The following is a 22,958-nucleotide window of genomic DNA, read 5'->3' on the forward strand; positions in this document are numbered from 1 at the left end:
AAATTCCTTGAAGTGGAATGTGAATGACACCTTCTCTTAGTTTCTAGTACTAATAATTTACATATATTTTATACGCTTCTTCTGAGATTCTGGTGGGAGGGGGGCAGATGTGGGTTTGATTCACCAATCTGAACTGGAATTATGCTTTCTAATAATTTAATTGCCATTTAGTTCATTAATATTGTTTATAATCGTAATTGAGAGAGACTGGTTCCACTATTCAAGAATAATAATGGTCACCTAGAACAACTGACATACTGTTTTACGCAGTTAAACTATCAGTTTATGTTACTGGGATTTTATTCAATATATATATTAATTGGTTTAATAATCATGCCTATTTTAAAGCTGTATTTTTACAAATATGAATTAAATGTAAATGAAATAGACTAGAGTTACCTTTTACTATCAGTTAAAAAAGTAAGATTTTATAAATTTCTTAAATGATTGCTCAATTTAGAATGTATTAGGTCAACACAAGAATTCCTATGAGATGCTACTGTTCGTGTTTCATACTTTATTCTTTTTTTTTTTTTTTTTTAAAGAAGACGTTGGGGGTCTGTGTTGGGTCTTTCTTTCTGTGCAAGGGCTTTCTCTAGTTGTGGCAAGCGGGGGCCACTCTTCATCGCGGTGCGCGGGCCTCTCACTATCGCGGCCTCTCTTGTTGCGGAGCACAGGCTCCAGACGCGCAGGCTTAGTAGTTGTGGCTCACGGGCCTAGTTGCTCCACAGCATGTGGGATCCTCCCAGACCAGGGCTCGAACCCGTGTCCCCTGCATTAGCAGGCAGATTCTCAACCACTGTACCACCAGGGAAGCCCCATACTTTATTCTTTTATTAGTTTCTAATGAAAGCAGGTGTTTTAACTTCTCTAAAGTGAACTCTTTAGTGAGTCATGCTTATTGTATGACTGTGAAGGAAGATGATTGCTGATTTCTCTTGTCACAAATGACTTATTTGGCATTAAAGTACTGATCCTGACCTCAAACATTAACTATGAAATGATTTGGGGGTAGTGTTTAATTTTTGTTATATATTTGTTACTCTATGAAAACTTTACATGAGTATCTTCTGCACTTACCAGGTAATTAGAAGTTATCTAGTATCTGTTGGTAATGTTTGAATTTTAATTTCTTTAAATTAATTTCTATTTAATTAAGTCATTTTTGTTAGGCTTTCCCATTCCCTAAATCAAGCAAGTCTGCCCTTCCTCCCCTTTTTAAATGATGAGGAGCTAATTGTCATTGCCCTTAAGATTTTAGATTGTTGAGTGTACTGCCAAGAGCAAGTTGTGCATATTGGTTGAGGATATACTGAACTAGAGGCCCTTCTCTGGGAATCCTGGTTGACTCAGGAGTGGGATGGGGCACACAGTGATACTCTTGAGATGTATCAAGCAAGAGTCTAGCATTTACCAGTGGAAACTCCTTGACTAAGGCTACCCTCCCTTTAGACTTAAGTAAAGTTAAACATTGTTTCATGATTTATTTAAATTGTCTCCCATCTACACTTTTTTTTTTTTTTTTTGGTGAGGATTTTTCCAATGTAACTTTGAAATATAAGGGGATACATTTTGGCAACTCTTTGGGAAGACTAGAGTTACCTATAAAGTCAGGGCCTGGTCCTGGACAGTATGATATAACCCAGTAAGTAATAAAATAGTATATCTTTACTGTAGTTTTTGACTATAAATATTCTAATAATTTAGACTAGGTTATGCTGTTATGAAAGGAAAAATCAGTATGAAAAACTTCAAGAAATATGATATTTTAGAGTAACCTATATGAAAACCATTGCTTTTCTGTCTGCCAGATCCTGTGCTACCTGTTTTACATGTATTAATTCATTTATCTTCATAAGTCTCTGTGTAGTTACTAGTGTTATGCTTATTTTATCAGTGAAAAATGAAAGGGTCAGAGAGAATAAATAATGTATTTAATATTATGCAGCTATTAAGTGGCAGAGCTTGACATTGACTGAGGCCTTTTCGGTTGTACAGCCCATGTATCTAAGTACTAAAATATACTGTCTTTAATTACAAGATAGAGAAAAGATCAGAGAAAATATAAAAGAAGGTGACCCAGGACTCTGCCTCTTGTTCCTGGCTCTGGTGTCCATTCTATTGACTACATGATGGATTTAGAAGGCATTCTCAGTATAAGTCAGAGCCATAACATTAGGTTGAAGGTAATATTTATGAAGTCTAACTAGGAAATACATTTCTTGTAAAATAATTCTTTCTGTCTTTATTTTCTCCTACTCTTACAGTAAGGTCTTAGACATGAGTCCATGGAAGGCAAAACTGAGTAACAGATATCATGTTGTTCTCAGAATCTATTGCTGCTTTTCATGATTTAATTTTTAACAGGTTCCAGTTTATCTGCCTGATCCTTTCTCTCTTACAGAATGAGTTTTCTAGCAGGAAGTCCCACAGTGATTACCTATCCAATTAATTTGCTGGACAGATTCAGACACAGCTGTATACCAGCAGTGGATGTAGCTTAGGCTCTTACTTAAACTCCCCTACTGCTATTCATTCATTGAACAAACATTGTTTGAATTCTTGCTATGTCTTAGTACTAAACTTAGTAACTAAGAATAAAACATGGCCCTTGTTTTGGGGAATTTATACCCTATTCTATTGTCCTTTTCATTTTTTCACTCTCCTAATTTGGGTGATATGCCATGTATTTTAATTTTTTTAGTAGTTACACTAGAAGTTTAACATGTATATACAGCTTAATGGGATCAAAATTTAATCTTTGTCATTCCAAATAAAACAGTCTGTCAAATGCTCTAACTCTACTTATCCCCTTGACATAATGCTTTTGTTAGTATTTTACTCTTACCTTTTTCTTCCAGTTTGGCTGGTTTGCTTTCCTATCTGTCTGCCTGCTTGCCTGTCAGTATTATTGAGGTTTAATTAACATTAAGCAAAATTAACCCTTTTTAGGGTATGTGGTTCTGTGATGGTTGTTTTCCATCCATTCCACTACACGTCTAACTAAGTACCTCAGGCATGACCAGCACTCTGTCTAATTCTATTGCTCTGATTTTGCTTGATAGTTTTTTCCTGACCGTCCTTTTTACTTCTCCAGCCCTGTCCCACTCCCATTCTCCTCCTATTTTTTTTTTTAAATAAGTGTCTGCCTGACTTTATTTTTTATTTTTTATTTTTTTGGTCACACCGCACGGCTTGCAGGATCTTAGTTCCCCCACCAGGGATTGAACCCGGACCCACGCCAGTGAAAGCATGGAATCCTAACCACTGGACCCTCCAGGGAATTCCCTCTCCTCCCTTTTTTTAAATGTTACTTTCTCTTTGATCTTTGTTATTTCCATTGTTTCTTCTTTTCTTCTGTTTGTATTTTCACTTTTGCTAGTAGGAATGTATGCATATAGATTGCATTCCTAACTGCATCAGATATTTCATCATTTCCGTAATTTGCTCTTTGTTTTTGCTGCCTTCACTGTCTTTTATTTGGACTTGTCTTGGTTCCTTCTGGTAGGTGATATTTTCTACCTTTTTTTTTTTTCTACTTTTTGTTTATTGATTGAGTCATAATTATTGTGGATTTGATATGGTATAAAAATGGAAATACTTGGGTATTTCGAATGGAAAGATGAGCTCATAGGTTTCTTTTTGGGAAAACACAGACCTAAATTATATGTGACCCTTTTGATATCCCAAATATAAATTTTTTATCCATAAAACTATTTGAGGTTTTGAAAATAAGTTCATTTGTTGAATTTTGTGCAAAAAAAATCAATGAAGTCAGCATTTGACAGTAAACTGAGATGTTATATGCATGTTTAAATCATAGTAATGTCTAAACAAACAAAAAATGGCTATTATGTAACTTAAACATTTGTCTTTGTTTTTATATTCTCTCTTTTTTTTAATCTTATGTTCAGTATAGTTCACTGGAAGTGTTTAATATGACTTTTTTTCTAATTCTTTTTAAGAATTAGAAAAAAATATCCTATTTAAATATAATTCCTAATAATAGCTAACAGTTATTGTATACTTACTATGGGTTTTGTATGGCAGTAAATACTTCACATATATTATCCACTTTGATCATTACAACCTTGAGAATTGGTTAATACTATTTCCAATCACAGATGAAGAATCAAATCTGAAGTTTAGAGAGGGTGAATGATTTGTGTAAGGTCACGTAGCTAGTAGGTAGCAATGTTAGGATTCATATCAGGCTGTCTGACTCCAGAGCTTGGGCTGTTACTCACTGCTTACTTGGTTTATTATTCTTACTTGTGTAAATTTCAATGAAAATAAGCTTTCGTTTCATTTTCAAAGATCTTTCTTTATGCCCTTTTCCTGATTGTTTTATGATATAAATAGCATTGACTATTTTCCCCTTATTTTAGTTAATAGTTGAAATACCAAGTGATTTGAAATTTTTTTTTTTTTTTTTTTTTTTTTTTTTTTTTAGCAGTTTGCGGGCCTCTCACTGTTGTGGCCTCTCCCGTTGCGGAGCGCAGGCTCCGGACGCACAGGCTCAGCAGCCATGGCTCACGGGCCCAGCCACTCTGCGACATGTGGGATCCTCCCAGACCGGGGCACGAACCCTTGTCCCCTGCATCGGCAGGCGGACTCCCAAACACTGCGCCACCAGGGAAGCCCCGATTTGAAATTTTAAAGACCTTTTATGATGAATAAACTACACGGGAAACTTTTTTTGGTAGCTTTTTATTTAAATTCATGACATTAATCCCACATTTTGTTTTCTTTTTGGAATCATTATTAGAATAGGTATATTTTAATGCTCTGAATTGGAAAACGCAGATCTAACCAATATAAATGAATAGATCTGACAGAGTTTAGGATATATTGGCCTAACACACCCAGATATCTTATTGAATACTTTTTAAGCAGGAAATGGTGCAAAAATATTCTCTTAACTTATATAGACATTTATATATTTGAAATTGAGAATAATTTTTTTCTGAATTTTCTAAAGGAAAAAGGCACTACATTATGAAAATATTAACATCAAGAAAGATCAACAGCAAAATCATTGCTCAAATCTCCCACGACTTTATGAAGTAATAATATTGCAGGAGGAAAAAAAGGTAAGTTGAAAAGTAACTATTTCATCTATTTCCTAGATTTTAAGGTCATTGAATCTTATTATCACACAGAGTACTCTTCTACTGTTCCTCGTAGGTAGTTGTCACTCTGAATTTTGTGGAAGGAACTGAGGAACTGTGTCTAAAATTTCCTTCAAGTTGATTGCTATCTCTGCTTGAACACCTCTTGTGATAAAGAACTCAATACCCCCGAGGTTTCTTGTTTCAGTAGTGGACTACTCTGTTTCTTACAATTTCCTTCTTAAACTGACCTAAATTTAGCTGCTTGTTGTCTATTTATTCTACCTTTTCCTATGACTTCTTTTAAATCTTCCTTTAAATCTTCTCTAGTAAGGATAAATGTTCTAAATATCTTTGACTATTCTCAGTATTTAGCTTCAGGATAACTTATTTTCCTTTGATGTTACCTAGGGATCTTCATTAGTTTTTTTTTTTTTTTTTTTTTTTTTTTTTTGCGGTATGTGGGCCTCTCACTGTTGTGGCCTCTCCCGTTGCGGAGCACAGGCTCCGGACGCACAGGCCCAGCAGCCATGGCTCACAGGCCTAGCCGCTCCGCGGCATGTGGGATCCTCCCAGATCGGGGCACGAACCCGTTTCCCCTGCATCGGCAGGCGGACGCTCAACCACTGCGCCACCAGGGAAGCCCCCTTCATTAGTTTTTGAATCTTTCTCTCCTTAAAATATGATTTTGAGAACAAAGAATAATATTCTTGGTGAAGTCTGGTTAGTACATAGTAAGATTTTTATCTTCATTGTTCTAGGTAGTGTATATTTTTTTTTTTTTTTTTTTTTTTTTTTTTTATGTGAAAACAATCACAACTGTTAATTTATAAATATTGACAATGACAGCCCTCAGGGGTATAGTGACAATGTACATGAATTGTTTCTGAGTGTACATTTACTTAGCCCTCTTTTTTTTTTTTTATTTATTTTTTTTTTTTATTTTTATTTTTTGCTTTATCACAAATTTAATCAGTTATATGTATACATATGTTCCCATATCCCCTCCCTTTTGCGTCTCCCTCCCACCCTCCCTATCCCACCCCTCCAGGCGGTCACAAAGCACCGAGCTGATCTCCCTGTGCTATGCGGCTGCTTCCCACTAGCTATCTACCTTACATTTGGTAGTGTATATATGTCCATGCCGCTCTTTCACTTTGTCACAGCTTACCCTTCCCCCTCCCCATATCCTCAAGTCCATTCTCTAGTAGGTCTGTGTCTTTATTCCTGTCTTACCCCTATGTTCTTCATGACCTTTTTTTTTCTTAAATTCCATATATATGTGTCAGCATACAGTATTTGTCTTTCTCTTTCTGACTTACTTCACTCTGTATGACAGACTCTAGGTCCATCCACCTCATTACAAATAGTTCAATTTCATTTCTTTTTATGGCTGAGTAATATTCCATTGTATGTATGTGCCACATCTTCTTTACCCATTCATCCGATGATGGACACTTAGGTTGTTTCCATCTCCGGGCTATTGTAAATAGGGCTGCTATGAACATTTTGGTACATGTCTCTTTTTGAATTATGGTTTTCTCAGGGTATATGCCCAGTAGTGGGATTGCAGGGTCATATGGTAGTTCTATTTGTAGTTTTTTAAGGAACCTCCATACCGTTCTCCATAGTGGCTGTACCAATTCACATTCCCACCAGCAGTGCAAGAGTGTTCCCTTTTTTCCACACCCTCTCCAGCATTTATTGTTTCTAGATTTTTTGATGATGGCCATTCTGACTGGTGTGAGATGATATCTCATTGTAGTTTTGATTTGCATTTCTCTAATTAGTAAAGATGTTGAGCATCCTTTCATGTGTTTGTTGGCAGTCTGTATATCTTCTGTGGAGAAATGTCTATTTAGGTCTTCTGCCCATTTTTGGATTGGGTTGTTTGTTTTTTTGTTATTGAGCTGCATGAGCTGCTTATAAATTTTGGAGATTAATCCTTTGTCAGTTGCTTCATTTGCAAATATTTTCTCCCATTCTGAGGGTTGTCTTTTGGTCTTGTTTATGGTTTCCTTTGCTGTGCAAAAGCTTTTAAGTTTCATTAGGTCCCATGTGTTTATTTTTGTCTTTATTTCCATTTCTCTAGGAGGTGGGTCAAAAAGGATCTTGCTGTGATTTATGTCATAGAGTGTTCTGCCTATGTTGTCCTCTAAGAGTTTGATAGTGTCTGGCCTTACATTTAGGTCTTTAATCCATTTTGAGCTTATTTTTGTGTATGGTGTTAGGGAGTGATCGAATCTCATACTTTTACATGTCCCTCTCCAGTTTTCCCAACACCACTTATTGAAGAGACTGTCCTTTCTCCACTGTACATTCCTGCCTCCTTTATCAAAGATAAGGTGACCATATGTCCGTGGGTTTATCTCTGGGCTTTCTATCCTGTTCCATTGATCTATCTTTCTGTTTCTGTGCCAGTACCATACTGTCTTGATTACTGCAGCTTTGTAGTATAGTCTGAAGTCAGGGAGCCTGATTCCTCCAGCTCCATTTTTCGTTCTCAAGATTGCTTTGGCTATTCGGGGTCTTTTGTGTTTCCATACAAATTGTGAAATTTTTTGTTCTAGTTCTGTGAAAAATGCCAGTGGTATTTTGATAGGGATTGCATTGAATCTGTAGATTGCTTTGGGTAGTAGAGTCATTTTCACAATGTTGATTCTTCCAATCCAAGAACATGGTACATCTCTCCATCTATTTGTATCATCTTTAATTTCTTTCATCAGTGTCTTATAATTTTCTGCATACAGGTCTTTTGTCTCCTTAGGTAGGTTTATTCCTAGATATTTTATTCTTTTTGTTGCAATGGTAAATGGGAGTGTTTCCTTGATTTCACTTTCAGATTTTTCATCATTAGTATATAGGAATGCCAGAGATTTCTGTGCATTAATTTTGTATCCTGCAACTTTACCAAATTCATTGATTAGCTCTAGTAGTTTTCTGGTAGCATCTTTAGGATTCTCTATGTATAGTATCATGTCATCTGCAAACAGTGACAGCTTTACTTCTTCTTTTCCAATTTGGATTCCTTTTATTTGCTTTTCTTCTCTGATTGCTGTGGCTAAAACTTCCAAAACTATGTTGAATAAGAGTGGTGAGAGTGGGCAACCTTGTCTTGTTCCTGATCCTAGTGGAAATGGTTTCAGTTTTTCACCATTGAGGACGATGCTGGCTGTGGGTTTGTCATATATGGCCTTTATTATGTTGAGGAAAGTTCCCTCTATGCCTACTTTCTGCAGGGTTTTTATCATGAATGGGTGTTGAATTTTGTCGAAAGCTTTCTCTGCATCTATTGAGATGATCATATGGTTTTTCTCCTTCAATTTGTTAATATGGTGTATCACGTTGATTGATTTGCGTATATTGAAGAATCCTTGCATTCCTGGGATAAACCCCACTTGATCATGGTGTATGATCCTTTTAATGTGCTGTTGGATTCTGTTTGCTAGTATTTTGTTGAGGATTTTTGCATCTATGTTCATCAGTGATATTGGCCTGTAGTTTTCTTTCTTTGTGACATCCTTGTCTGGTTTTGGTATCAAGGTGATGGTGGCCTCGTAGAATGAGTTTGGGAGTGTTCCTCCCTCTGCTATATTTTGGAAGAGTTTGAGAAGGATAGGCGTTAGCTCTTCTCTAAATGCTTGATAGAATTCGCCTGTGAAGCCATCTGGTCCTGGGCTTTTGTTTGTTGGAAGATTTTTTATCACAGTTTCAATTTCAGTGCTTGTGATTGGTCTGTTCATATGTTCTATTTCTTCCTGATTCAGTCTTGGCAGGTTGTGCATTTCTAAGAATTTGTCCATTTCTTCCAGGTTGTCCATTTTATTGGCATAGAGTTGCTTATAGTAATCCCTCACGATCTTTTGTATTTCTGCAGTGTCAGTTGTTACTTCTCCTTTTTCATTTCTAATTCTATTGATTTGAGTCTTCTCCCTTTTTTTCTTGATGAGTCTGGCTAATGGTTTATCAATTTTGTTTATCTTCTCAAAGAACCAGCTTTTAGTTTTATTGATCTTTGCTATTGTTTCCTTCATTTCTTTTTCATTTATTTCTGATCTGATTTTTATGATTTCTTTCCTTCTGCTAACTTTGGGATGTTTTTGTTCTTCTTTCTCTAATTGCTTTAGGTGCAAGGTTAGGTTGTTTAGTCGAGATATTTCCTGTTTCTTAAGGTGGGATTGTATTGCTATAAACTTCCCTCTTAGAACTGCTTTTGCTGCATCCCATAGGTTTTGGGTCGTCGTGTCTCCATTGTCATTTGTTTCTAGGTATTTTTTTATTTCCTCTTTGATTTCTTCAGTGATCACTTCGTTATTAAGTAATGTATTGTTTAGCCTCCATGTGTTTGTATTTTTTATAGCTCTTTTCCTGTAATTGATATCTAGTCTCATAGCATTGTGGTCGGAAAAGATACTTGATACAATTTCAATTTTCTTAAATTTACCAAGGCTTGATTTGTGACCCAAGATATGATCTATCCTGGAGAATGTTCCATGAGCACTTGAGAAAAATGTGTATTCTGTTGTTTTTGGATGGAATGTCCTATAAATATCAATTAAGTCCATCTTGTTTAATGTATCATTTAAAGCTTGTGTTTCCTTATTTATTTTCATTTTGGATGATCTGTCCATTGGTGAAAGTGGGGTGTTAAAGTCCCCTACTATGATTGTGTTACTGTCGATTTCTCCTTTTATGGCTGTTAGTGTTTGCCTTATGTATTGAGGTGCTCCTATGTTGGGTGCATAAATATTTACAATTGCTATATCTTCTTCTTGGATCGATCCCTTGATCATTATGTAGTGTCCTTCTTTGTCTCTTCTAGTAGTCTTTATTTTAAAGTCTATTTTGTCTGATATGAGAATTGCTACTCCAGCTTTCTTTTGGTTTCCATTTGCATGGAATATCTTTTTCCATCCCCTTACTTTCAGTCTGTATGTGTCTCTAGGTCTGAAGTGGGTCTCTTGTAGACAGCATATATATGGGTCTTGTTTTTGTATCCATTCAGCCAATCTGTGTCTTTTGGTGGGAGCGTTTAGTCCATTTACATTTAAGGTAATTATCGATATGTATGTTCCTATTCCCATTTTCTTAATTGTTTTGGGTTCGTTATTGTAGGTCTTTTCCTTCTGTTGTGTTTCTTGCCTAGAGAAGTTCCTTTAGCATTTGTTGTAAAGCTGGTTTGGTGGTGCTGAACTCTCTCAGCTTTTGCTTGTCTGTAAACGTTTTAATTTCTCCATCAAATCTGAATGAGATCCTTGCTGGGTAGAGTAATCTTGGTTGCAGGTTTCTCTCCTTCATCACTTTAATTATGTCCTGCCACTCCCTTCTGGCTTGTAGAGTTTCTGCTGAGAGATCAGCTGTTATCCTGATGGGGATTCCCTTGTGTGTTATTTGTTGTTTTTGCCTTGCTGCTTTTAATATGATTTCTTTGTGTTTAATTTTTGACAGTTTGATTAATATGTGTCTTGGCGTATTTCTCCTTGGATTTATTCTGTATGGGACTCTCTGTGCTTCTTGGACTTGATTAACTATTTCCTTTCCCATATTAGGGAAGTTTTCAACTATAATCTCTTCAAATATTTTCTCAGTCCCTTTCTTTTTCTCTTCTTCTTCTGGAACCCCTATAATTCGAATGTTGGTGCGTTTAATGTTGTCCCAGAGGTCTCTGATATTGTCCTCTGTTCTTTTCATTCTTTTCTCTTTATTTTGCTCTGCATTAGTTATTTCCACTATTTTATCTTCCACCTCACTTATCCGTTCTTCTGCCTCAGTTATTCTGCTATTGATCCCATCTAGAGTATTTTTCATTTCATTTATTGTGTTTTTAATCGATGCTTGATTCATCTTTAGTTCTACTAGGTCCTTGTTAACTGTTTCTTGCATTTTGTCTATTCTATTTCCAAGATTTTGGATCATCTTTACTATCATTATTCTGAATTCTTTTTCAGATAGACTGCCTATTACCTCTTCATTTGTTAGGTCTGGTGGGTTTTTATCTTGCTCCTTCTCCTGCTGTGTGTTTTTCTGTCTTCTCATTTTGCTTATGTTACTGTGTTTGGGGTCTCCTTTTTGCCGGCTGCAGGTTCGTAGTTCCTGTTGTTTTTGGTGTCTGTCCCCAGTGGCTAAGGTTGGTTTAGTGGGTTGTGTAGGTTTCCTGGTCGAGGGGACTAGTGCCTGTGTTCTGGTGGATGAGGCTGGATCTTGTCTTTCTGGTGGGCAGGTCCACGTCTGGTGGTGTGTTTTGGGGTGTCTGCAGACTTTTTATGATTTTAGGCCACCTCTCTGCTAATGGGTGGCGTTGTGTTCCTGTCTTGCTAGTTGTTTGGCATAGGGTGTCCAGCACTGTAGCTTGCTGGTCGTTGAGTGAAGCTGGGTGCTGGTGTTGAGATGGAGATCTCTGGAAGATTTTCGCCGTTTGATATTATGTGGAGCTGGGAGGTCTCTTGTGGACCAGTGTCCTGAAGTTGGCTCTCCCACCTCAGAGGCACAGTACTGACTCCTGGCTCCTCAATTTGGGATGATTTGTTGTCTATTCATGTATTCCACAGATGCAGGGTACATCAAGTTGATTGTGGAGCTTTAATCCGCTGCTTCTGAGGCTGCTGGGAGAGGTTTCCCTTTCTCTTCTTTGTTCTCACAGCTCCCGGGTCTCAGCTTTGGATTTGGCCCCGCCTCTGCGTGTAGGTCGCCGGAGGGCGTCTGTTCTTCGCTCAGACAGGAAAGGGTTAAAGGAGCAGCCTCTTCGGGAACTCTGGCTCACTCAGGCCGGGCGGGAGGGAGGGGCACGGAGTGCGGGGCGAGCCTGCAGCGGCAGAGGTCGGCGTGACGTTGCACCAGCCCGAGGCGCGCCGTGCGTTCTCCCAGGGAAGCCGCCCCTGGATCCCGGGACCCCGGCAGTGGCGGGCTGCTCAGGCTCCCGGAAGGGCGGTGTGGACAGTGACCTGCGCTCGCACACGGGCTTCTTGGCGGCGGCAGCAGCAGCCCCAGCGTCCCACGCCCGTCACTGGGCTCCGCGCTTTCAGTCGCGACTCGCGCCCGTCTGTGGAGCCCCTTTAAGCAGCGCTCTTAATCCCCTCTCCTCGCGCAGCAGGAAACCAAGAGGGAAGAACAAGTCTCTTGCCTCTTCGGCAGCTCCAGAGTTTTCCCGGACTCCCTCCCGGCTAGCTGTGGCACATTAGCCCCCTTCAGGCTGAGTTCTCGCCGCCAGCCCCAGTCCTCTCCCTGCACTCTGACCGAAGCCCGAGCCTCAGCTTCCAGCGCCGCCCGCCCCGGCGGGCGAGCAGACAAGCCTCTCGGGCTGGTGAGTGCCGCTCGGCACCGATCCTCTGTGCGGGAATCTCTCCGCTTTGCCCTACCCAGGTATGTGGGGAGTTTCTTGCCTTTTGGGAGGTCTGGGGTCTTCTGCCAGCGTTCAGTATGTGTTCTGTAGGAGTTGTTCCACGTGTAGCTGTATTTCTGGTGTATCCGTGAGGAGGAAGGTGATCTCCGCGTCTTACTCTTCCGCCATCTTACCCGGAAGTCTAGGTAGTGTATATTTATTAATATAAAAATCTAAATGCCATTAAATATTTTCTGTAGCTATGTTTCAGTTTCATTATTTGGAACTTGTACGCACAAAAACCTTGGATTTTTTTCCTCTAGTATATTTAAACTTAAAAACTTGAAGATTATAGGATAAACATTTCAAAATTGATCATTTAAAGTAAGGATAAATGACTCTCAGTTGAGAAATCAGTGAGTATTTCAATAAGAATTTTCTCGGTATTCCCCTGAATATTAATCAGCAAGGAAAAATATTGCTTATAGAACTATTAGAAAAAGATACAATAACAGAGTAATATAATGCAGTTGTTTTCATAGAATAACAATTATAAATCTCAAACAAGATAAAAAGTGTTAATTTAGAATCATGAGAGATACTGGTTTATGGTTTTCTTGTAATGCGTTTGTCTGGTTTTAGTATTAAGGTAATGCTGGCCTCATAAAATGAGTTAGGAAGTATTCCCTCTGCTTATATCTTCTGAAAGAGATTGTAGAGGTTGGTATAATTTTTTCCCTTAAATGTGTGGTAGAATTCACCAGTGAATCCATCTGGGTCTGGTGCTTTTTGTTTTGGAAGGTTATGAATTATTGACTTGATATCTTTAATAGGCATAGGCCTATTCAGTTCATCTATTTCTTCTCATAAGAATTTGGGAGATTGAGTCTTTTAAGGAATCGGTCCTTTTCATCTAGGTTATCAAATTTATGGGCATAGAATTGTTCATAGTATTCCTTTATTCTTTTAATGCATATGGGAACTGTAGTGATGTCCCCTCCTTCATTTCTTTTTTTTTTTTTTTTTGCGGTACGTGGGCCTCTCACTGTTGTGGCCTCTCCTGTTGCAGAGCACAGGCTCTGGATGCGCAGGCTCAGCGGCCATGGCTCATGGGCCCAGCCGCTCCATGGCATGTGGGATCTTCCCGGACCAGGGCACGAACCCATGTCCCCTGAGTCGGCAGGTGGACTCTCAACCACTGCGCCACCAGGGAAGCCCCCCTCCTTCATTTCTGATATCAGTAATTTGTATTGTCTCTCTTCTTTCTTAGTTTGCCTGGCTAGAGGTTTATAAATTTTTTTTTAATTTTTGAATTTTATTTATTATACAGCATGTTCTTATTAGTTATCCATTTTACACATATTTTACACATATCCATTTTACATATACATGTCAATCCCAATCTCCCAATTAATCACCCCCCCACCGCCGCTTTCCCCCCTTGGTGTCCATATGTTTGTTGTCTACATCTGTGTCTCAATTTCTGCCCTGCAAACCAGTTCATCTGTACCATTTTTCTAGGTTCCACATATATGCGTTAATATATGATATTTGTTTTTCTCTTTCTGACTTACTTCACTCTGTATGACAGTCTCTAGATTAACCCACGTCTCTACAAATGAACCAGTTTTGTTCCTTTTTATGGCTGAGTAATATTCCATTGTAAATAGGTGCCACATTTTCTTTATCCATTCGTCTGTTGATGGCCATTTAGGTTGCATCCATGATCTGGCTATTGTAAGTAGTGCTGCAATGAACGTTGGGGTGCATGTGTCTTTTTGAATTACTGTTTTCTCTGGGTATATGCCCAGTAGTGGGATTGCTGGGTCATATGGTAATTCTATTTTTAGTTTCTTAAGTAACTTCCATACTGTTCTCCATAGTGGCAGTATCAATTTACATTCCCACCAACAGTGCAAGAGGGTTCCCTTTTCTCCACACCCTCTCCAGCATTTGTTGTTTGTAGACTTTCTGATGATGCCCATTTTAAGTGGTGTGAGGTTATACCTCATTGTAGTTTCGATTTGCATTTCTGTAATAATTAATGATGTTGAGCAGCTTTTCATGTGCTTCTTGGCCATCTCTGTGTCTTCTGTGGAGAAATGTCTATTTAGGTCTTCTGCCCATTTTTGGACTGGGTTGTTTGTGTTTTTAACATTGAGCTGCATATATATTTTGGAGATTAATCCTTTGTCCGTTGATTTGCTTGCAAATATTTTCTCCCATTCTGAGGGTTGTCTTTTTGTCTTGTTTGTAGTTTCCGTTGTTTTGCAAATGCTTTTGAGTTTCATTAGATCCCATTTGTTTATTTTTGTTTTTATTTCCATTACTCTAGGAGGTGGATTAAAAAAGATCTTGGTGTGATTTATGTCAAAGAGCGTTCTTCCTGTGTTTTCCTCTAAGAGTTTTATAATGTCTGGTCTTACATTTACTCTCTAATCCATTTTGACTTTATTTTTGTTTATGGTGTTAAGGAGTGTTCTAATTTCGTTCTTTTACATGTAGCTGTCCAGTTTTCCCAGCACCACTTATTGAAGATATGTCTTTTCTCCATTGCATATCCTTGCCTCCTTTGTCATATATTAGTTGACCATAGGTGCGTGGGTTTATCTCTGAGCTTTCTATCCTGTTCCAGTGATCTATATTTCTGTTTTTGTGCCAGTACCACATTGTCTTGATTACTGTAGCTTTGTAGTATAGTCTGAAGTCATGGAGTGTGATTCCTCCAACTCCGTTTTTTTCCCTCAAGACTGCTTTGGCTATTTGGGGTCTTTTGTGTCTCCATACAAATTTTAAGATTTTTTGTTCTAGTTCCATAAAAAATGCCATTGGTAATTTGATAGGGATTGCATTGAATCTGTAGATTGCTTTGGGTAGTATAGTCATTTTCACAATGATTCTTCCAATCCAAGAACATGGTATATCTCTCCATCTGTTGGTATCATCTTTAATTTCTTTCAGTTTTCTGCATACAGGTCTTTTGTCTCCTTAGGTAGGTTTATTCCTAGATATTTTATTCTTTTTGTTGCAATGGCAAATGGGAGTGTTTCCTTAATTTCTCGTTCAGATTTATCATCATTAGTGTATAGGAATGCAAGAGATTTCTGTGCATTAATTTGGTATCCTGCAACTTTACCAAATTCATTGATTAGCTCTAGTAGTTTTCTGGTGGCATCTTTAGGATTCTCTATGTATGGTATCATGTCATCTGCAGACAGTGACAGTTTTACTTCTCCTTTTCCAATTTGTATTCCTTTTATTTCTTTTTCTTCTCTGATTGCTGTGGCTAGGACTTCCAAAACTATGTTGAATAATAGTGGTGAGAGTGGACATCCTTGTCTTGTTCCAGATCTTAGAGGAAATGCTTTCAGTTTTTCACCATTTTGAATGATGTTTGCTGTGGGTGTGTCATATATGGCCTTTATTATGTTGGGGTAGGTTCCCTCTGTGCCCACTTTCTGTAGAGATATTATCATAAATGGGTGTTGAATTTTGTCAAAAGCATTTTCTTCATCTATTGAGATGATCATATGGTTTTTATTCTTCAATTTGTTAACATGGTGTATCACATTGATTGATTTGCGTATATTGAAGAATCCTTGCATCCCTGGGATAATCCCACTTGATCATGGTGTATGATCCTTTTAATGTGTTGTTGGATTTTATTGGCTAGTATTTTGTTGAGGATTTTTGCATCTATATTCATCAGTGATATTGGTCTGTAATTTTCTTTTTTTGTAGTATCTTTGTCTGGTTTTGGTATCAGAGTGACGGTGGCCGCATAGAATGAGTTTGAGAGTGTTCCTTCCTCTTCAGTTTTTTGGAAGAATTTGAGAAGGATGGGTGTTAGCTCTTCTCTAAATGTTTGATAGAATTCACCTGTGAAACCATCTGGTCCTGGACTTTTGTTTGTTGGAAGATTTTTAATCACAGTTTCAATTTGATCACTTGTGATTGGTCTGTTCATATTTTCTGTTTCTTCCTGGTTCAGTCTTGGAAGGTTATACCTTTCTAAGAATTTGTCCATTTCTTCCAGGTTGTCCATTTTATTGGCATAGAGTTGCTTGTAGTAGTCTCTTAGGATGCTTTGTACTTCTGTGGTGTCTGTTGTAACTTCTCCTTTTTCATTTCTAATTTTATTGATTTGAGTCCTCTCCCTCTTTTTCTTGATGAGTCTGGCAAATGGTTTATCAATTTTGTTTATCTTCTCAAAGAACCAGATTTTAGTTTTATTGATCTTTGCTATTGTTTTCTTTGTTTCTATTTCATTTATTTCTGCTCTGATCTTTATGATTTCTTTCCTTCTGCTAGCTTTGGGTTTTGTTTGTTCTTCATTCTCTAGTTCCTTTAGGTGTAAGGTTAGATTCCTTATTTGAGATTTTTCTTCTTTCTTGAAGTAGGCTTGTATTGCTATAAAATTCCCTCTTAGAACTGCTTTTGCTGCATCGCATAGGTTTTGGATTGTCATGTTTTCATTGTCATTTGTCTCTAGGTATTTTTTGATTTCCTCTTTGATTTTTTCAGTGGTCTCTTGGTTATTTACTAATGTATTGTTTAGCCTCCATGTGTTTGTGTTTTTTACGTTTTTTTCCCTGTAATTGATTTCTAATCTCATAGCATTGTGGTCAGAAAAGATACTTGATATGATTTCAATATTCTTAAATTTCATGAGGCTTGATTTGTGACCCAAGATGTGATCTATCCTGGAGAATGTTCCATGCACACTTGAGAAGAAAGTGGAATTTGCTGTTTTTGGATGGAATGTCCTATAAATATTAATTAAATCTATCTGGTCTATTGTTTCATTTAAAGCATGTTTTTCCTTATTAGTTTTCTGTTTGGATGATATGTTCATTGTTTTAAGTGAGATTTTAACATCCCCCACTATTACTGAGTTACTGTCGATTTCCTCTTTTATAACTGTTAGCAGTTGCCTTATGTACTGATATGCCCATATGTTGGTTGCATATATATTTCTAAATGTTATATCTTCTTCTTGGGTTGATCCCTTGATGATTATATAGTGTCATTCCTTGTGTCTTGTAACATTCTTTATTTTAAAGTCTGTTTTATCTGACATGAGTATTGCTACTCCAGCTTTCTTTTGAGTTCCATTTGCATGGAGTATCTTTTTCCATCCCCTCACTTTCAGTCTGTATGTGTCCCTAGGTCAAAAGTGGGTCTCTTGTAGACAGCATATATATGGGTCTTGTTTTTGTATCCATTCAGCGAGCCTGTGTCTTTTGTTTGGAGCATTTAATCCATTCACATTTAAGGTAATTATCGATATGTATGCTCCTATTACCATTTTCTTAATTGTTTTGAGTTTGTTATTGTAGGTCCTTTTCTTATCTTATGTTTCCCACTTAGAGAAGTTCCTTTAGCGTTTGTTGTAAAGCTGGTTTGGTGGTGCTGAATTCTCTTAGCTTTTGCTTGTCTGTTAAGCTTTTGATTTCTCCATCAAATCTGAATGAGATCCTTGCTGGGTAGAGTAATCTTGGTTGTAGGTTCTTCCCTTTCATCACTTTAAATATGTCCTGCCACTCCCTTCTGGCTTGTAGAGTTTCTGCTGAGAAGTCAGCTGTTAACCTGATGGGTGTTCCCTTGTATGTTATTTGTCATTTTTCCCTTGTTGTCCTTAATTTTTTCAATTTGATTACTATGTGTCTCAGCGTGTTTCTCCTTGGGTATATCCTGTATGGGACTCTCTGTGCTTTCTGGACTTGGGTGGCTATTTCCTTTCCCATGTTAGGGAATTGTTTGACTATAATCTCTTCAAATATTTTCCCGGGTCCTTTCCCTCTCTCTCCTCCTTCTGGGACCCGTATAATGCAAATGTTGTTGCATTTAATGTTGTCCCAGAGGTCTCTTAGGCTGTCTTCACTTCCTTTCATCCTTTTTTCTTTATTCTGTTCCACAGCAGTGAATTTCACCATTCTGTCTTCCAGGTCACTTATCCGTTCTTCTGCCTTAGTTATTCTGCTATTGATTGCTTCTAGTGTATTTTTCATTTCAGTTATTGTATTGTTCGTATCTGTTTGTTTGTTCTTTAATTCTTCTAGGTCTTTGTTAAACCTTTCTTGCATCTTCTCGATCTTTGCCTCCATTCTTTTTCCGAGGTCCTGGATCAACTTCACTATCATTATTCTGAATTCTTTTTCTGGAAGGTTGCCTATCTCCACTTCATTTAGTTGTTTTTCTTGGGTTTTATCTTGTTCCTTCATCTGGTACATAGCCCTCTACCTTTTCATCTTGTCTGTCTTTCTGTGAATGTGGTTTTTGTTCCAAAGGCTGCAGGATTGTAGTTCTTCTTGCTTCTGCTGTGTGCCCTCTGGTGGATGAGGCTATGTAAGAGGCTTGTGCAAGTTTCCTGATGGGAGGGACTGGTGGTGGGTAGAGCTGACTGTTTCTCTGGTGGGCAGAGCTCAGTAAAACTTTAATCCGTTTGACTGCTGATGGATGGGGCTGGGTACCCTCCCTGTTGGTTGTTTGGCCTGAGGCAACCCAACACTGGAGCCTACCTGGGCTCTTTGGTGGGGCTAATGTCAGACTCTGGGAGGGCTCACGCCAAGGATTACTTCCCAGAACTTCTGCTGCCAGTGTCCTTGTCCCCACAGTGAGCCACAGCCCCCCCCCCACCTCTGCAGGAGACCCTCCAACAGTAGCAGGTAGGTCTGTTTCAGTCTCCTCTGGGGTCACTGCTCTTTCCCCTGCGTCCCGATGAGCACAGTACTTTGTGTGTGCCCTCCAAGTCTGGAGTCTCTGTTTCCCCTAGTCCTGTCGAATTCCTGCAATCAAATCCCACTAGGCTTCAAAGTCTGATTCTCTAGGAATTCCTTCTCCTGTTGCCAGACCCCCAGGTTGGGAAACCTGATGTGGGGCTCAGAACCTTCACTCCAGTGGGTGGACTTCTGTGGTCTAAGTGTTCTCCAGTCTGTGAGTCACCCACCCAGCATTTATGGGATTTGATTTTACTGTGATTGCGCCCCTCCTACCATCTCATTGTGACTTCTCCTTTGTCTTTGGATGTGGAGTATTATTTTTGGTGAGTTCCAGGGTCTTCCTGTTGATGACCGTCCAGCAGCTAGCTGTGATTTTGGTGTTCTCGCAAGAGAGAGTGAGAGCACGTCCTTCTACTCCGCCATCTTGGTTCAGGGCTGAATAACATTATTTCTTGTATATGGAATCTTTTTTTTTAAAAAATGTTTTTATCTTATGTCCCCAATTAAACCATTATTCTTAGAGGACAAGAATCTTTAATTCTACTTTTTTTTCTTTTGTATTCCTGTAGTTAGTGGAGTAAGATACATAATGTTTAATAATCTTTTTTGAATGAATGATTACGGATCTGAATAATAAGCAGTTTTATTTTAAAATTTTAATTTAGAGAAAGAATGCTTAGGTTTTCCCTTTCATAATATTGCCTTTGAAGGATAAGTTTTAAAGCAATAAAATAATTAGGCAAGTAAGTGCTCTAATGTCTTTGGATGTAAGCATTTTCTGATGGTACAGCAAAATATGATATATAATAATATGAATATAATATGAATTATTGTGTTTTTTACTTATCATACCCTTGAAATCTATTTAATTCTGTTTTATACACAGTATTGTTTCAATATATCTTTTGAATGCATTTTGGCATTTTACTCTACTGATAACTTCTGTTAAGAAACACAGCTATTAACTTTTATTCAAAGTGAGTATTTTCCACAGGAATATGTCTTGCCTTTGGCAATGAAAATTCTTGTTAGTATCCTCCTTAACATTAATGATGTCTTTAATATACAAAAATATTTAAATTATTTTTATTGAAGTTCTTTGATTTGGTAATAAAAAACTTAGGAAGTTGCTGTAGTAGCTTCTGATCAGCCAGCAAAACTGAGTAAAATTTCACTAGGTGGCGCCAGTACTTTGGTTCTTTATTGACAGAAAATCTTTATTCATTCATTTCCCATATTCCTTAAAAAAACATGGTTAAAAATCATGTATGAAAATTTGCCTTGTAATTATCTTGAGCAAACCTAAATAGGAAGTTTTAGTTCTTTGATAGTTCTGCGACCTTGAAATAACTTGGAACTATATATTTCAAAATGTTATTTAAATTCTGGTTGCAAACTAAGTTATAGGGCTGTCATTTCTCTTCATTTGTCTATATAGATTTATGAAAATTGTTAGAATTTCAGAAGTTATATTTTAAAGTTGTAATTTATAAACTTGGTTTTTCTCTAGATTAGAATATACCAAAAAGTAAAGTACTCTTCTTAAGTAGATATTAAGTAGATCTCTAGTAGAAAGTTGTAGTTTCAAAAACATGCTACAAAGATTAATAATAAGGACATAAGAGGCAGAAATAATATATAGCCTTTTGTGATTATTTTTTGAAGCCTGCCATTACGTTATTATTAGTGATTTTCTCTTATGGGTGGATTGTTCCAGTATTTCTGATGCGAAAATTTCACCTTTTCTGTTTTCATTGCTAGTCTTTAACATTTATTAAACTACCAGATTTGTGGGCATTATAACAGACACTTGGAATTTATTGCGGCGAGAAATATGTAGTGGTGACCTTGAAAGAGCTGAAATTTGAGGATAAACAAAGATTTAGGAAGACTTGTGCACAATTAAGTGTGTTTTTCTCCCCCAAACACAAACTAATTGTTTGAATTATAGTTACTGTATCCAGAAATCTGAGTGATCACTTTTCTTATTTTCTAGAAAAACTTTTCCATTTTTTTTTTTTTTTTTTTTTGCGGTATGCGGGCCTCTCACTGTTGTGGCCTCTCCCTTTGCGGAGCACAGGCTCCATATGCACAGGCTCAGCGGCCATGGCTCACGGGCCTAGCCTCTCTGCGGCATGTGGGATCTTCCTGGACCGGGGCACGAACCCATGTCCCCTGCATCGGCAGGCAGACTCTCAACCACTACACCACCAGGGAAGCCCAAGTTTTCCAATTTTTAAATTATGGGTTTCAAAAATAAAAAAATAGATGTCAAGAAAGACTGGAGGAAAAGATTGAATCATTAAAATATAAATGGACAAAACTGTATGAAAAAAGCTGTGAGGTTGAAGTTGGAAACATTTATTTATTGCTCAAACAGTGATTCAGTATCCTTTGGAAGAGCATCTGATACCAAGTCTAATTGTATAATAGTTTGTACTATTATTAGTAAGTTTTATATATACTGAAGTCACACTCATTCATGGTAAAATTTTAAGAACTTTATAAAATAAACAAAGCATTCTTAGATTTATTCATAGTTTATTGGTAAAGAGTTCACACTTTGGAACCACACTGCAGTTTTTTTGCTCCATTACATACTAGTTGTGTAACCTTGGGCAAGTTACTTTACTATTCTAAGCCTATGTATTTTTCCTTCTAAATCTCTAAAATATGAATAATAATATATATAAAAACATAACAGAAATGTCATTGTGAGAATTCAGTGAAATGTGATTATACACACACACACACACACACACACACATTGCTTAACACAGTGTTTGACATTTGTTAACACTCAGTAAGTTATAGTTATTACTGTTACTTTTAAAAAAAAATTTTATTTTTTTGTCTGCGTTGGGTCTTTGTTGCTATGCACGGGCTTTCTCTAGTTGTGGCGAGCAGGGGCTACTCTTCGTTGCAGTGCACGGGCTTCTCATTTGTGGTGGCTTCTCTTGTTGTGGAGCATGGGCTCTAGGTGCACGGGCTTCTGTAGTTGCAGCACGTGGTCCCTAGAGTGTGCAGGCTTCTGTAGTTGCAGTGTGCGGGCTCTAGGGCAGGCAGGCTTTAGTAGTTGTGGCACACAGGCTTAGCTGCTCCATGGCATGTGGGATCTTCCTGGACCAGGGATCGAACCTGTGTCCCCTGCATTGGCAGGTGGATTCTTAACCACTGTGCCACCAGGGAAGTCCCCTATTACTTATTTAATGAGTATTGATTGAACACCTACTCCATGCTGTGGATAGAAAGATGAGTACAAACTTTTCTGAATCAAGGAATTCATACATTGATGGAAGATACAAATATATAAAGAATTATACAGTGATATCCAAATAAGGTACAGTGAGACTTCAGAATAGAAAGCCATTGATTCTGCTTGGGGGATGGCACAAGTCAGAAAAGAATCCCAAAATATGTTTGAGTTGTGTTTTGAGGGATGAGTAGGTATTTGTCAAATGGAGTAGAAATTATAGGCAAAGAGGATGTGCAAAGCCTTGAAGTTTTGAGAAAAGCAGTTTTTATTTTTATCTATAGGTGATGATGAGCTAGTAAATATTTTAAACAGATGATTCATGAACAGTTTCGTAATTTCAGAAAGATAGGACAGTAAGCTGTGAGTCAAATGGATGGGATATGGGGAAAGGGAGGGAGGGAGAAGTCATGAGGTGATGCATAGTGATTCACATAGTGAATGGCTGTATTAAGACAGTGAAATGAGGGGGTAATATATACCTGGATGTTAGCATTGATATTATCTCGTGATTAATTTGATATGGGATGATGAGTGGCAAGGAAGTTGAGGAT

General features: G+C 37.8%; 1 protein-coding gene across 1 annotated transcript in view; it reads left to right on the forward strand.

Moving 5' to 3' along the window:
- The window catches only part of STPG2 (sperm tail PG-rich repeat containing 2), a gene marked incomplete at both ends in the record, with an annotated part of 263,434 nt that overhangs the window by 17,499 nt on the left and 222,977 nt on the right, over window positions 1-22,958 (forward strand). The window contains 2 exon segments of the mRNA XM_079710165.1: window positions 1,533-1,645; window positions 4,982-5,093. Of these exon segments, the coding sequence (XP_079566291.1) occupies window positions 1,533-1,645; window positions 4,982-5,093 (225 nt within the window).

Source organism: Hyperoodon ampullatus, assembly GCF_949752795.1.
Source record: "Hyperoodon ampullatus genome assembly, chromosome: 1".
NCBI classification, from domain to species: Eukaryota; Metazoa; Chordata; class Mammalia; order Artiodactyla; family Ziphiidae; genus Hyperoodon; species Hyperoodon ampullatus.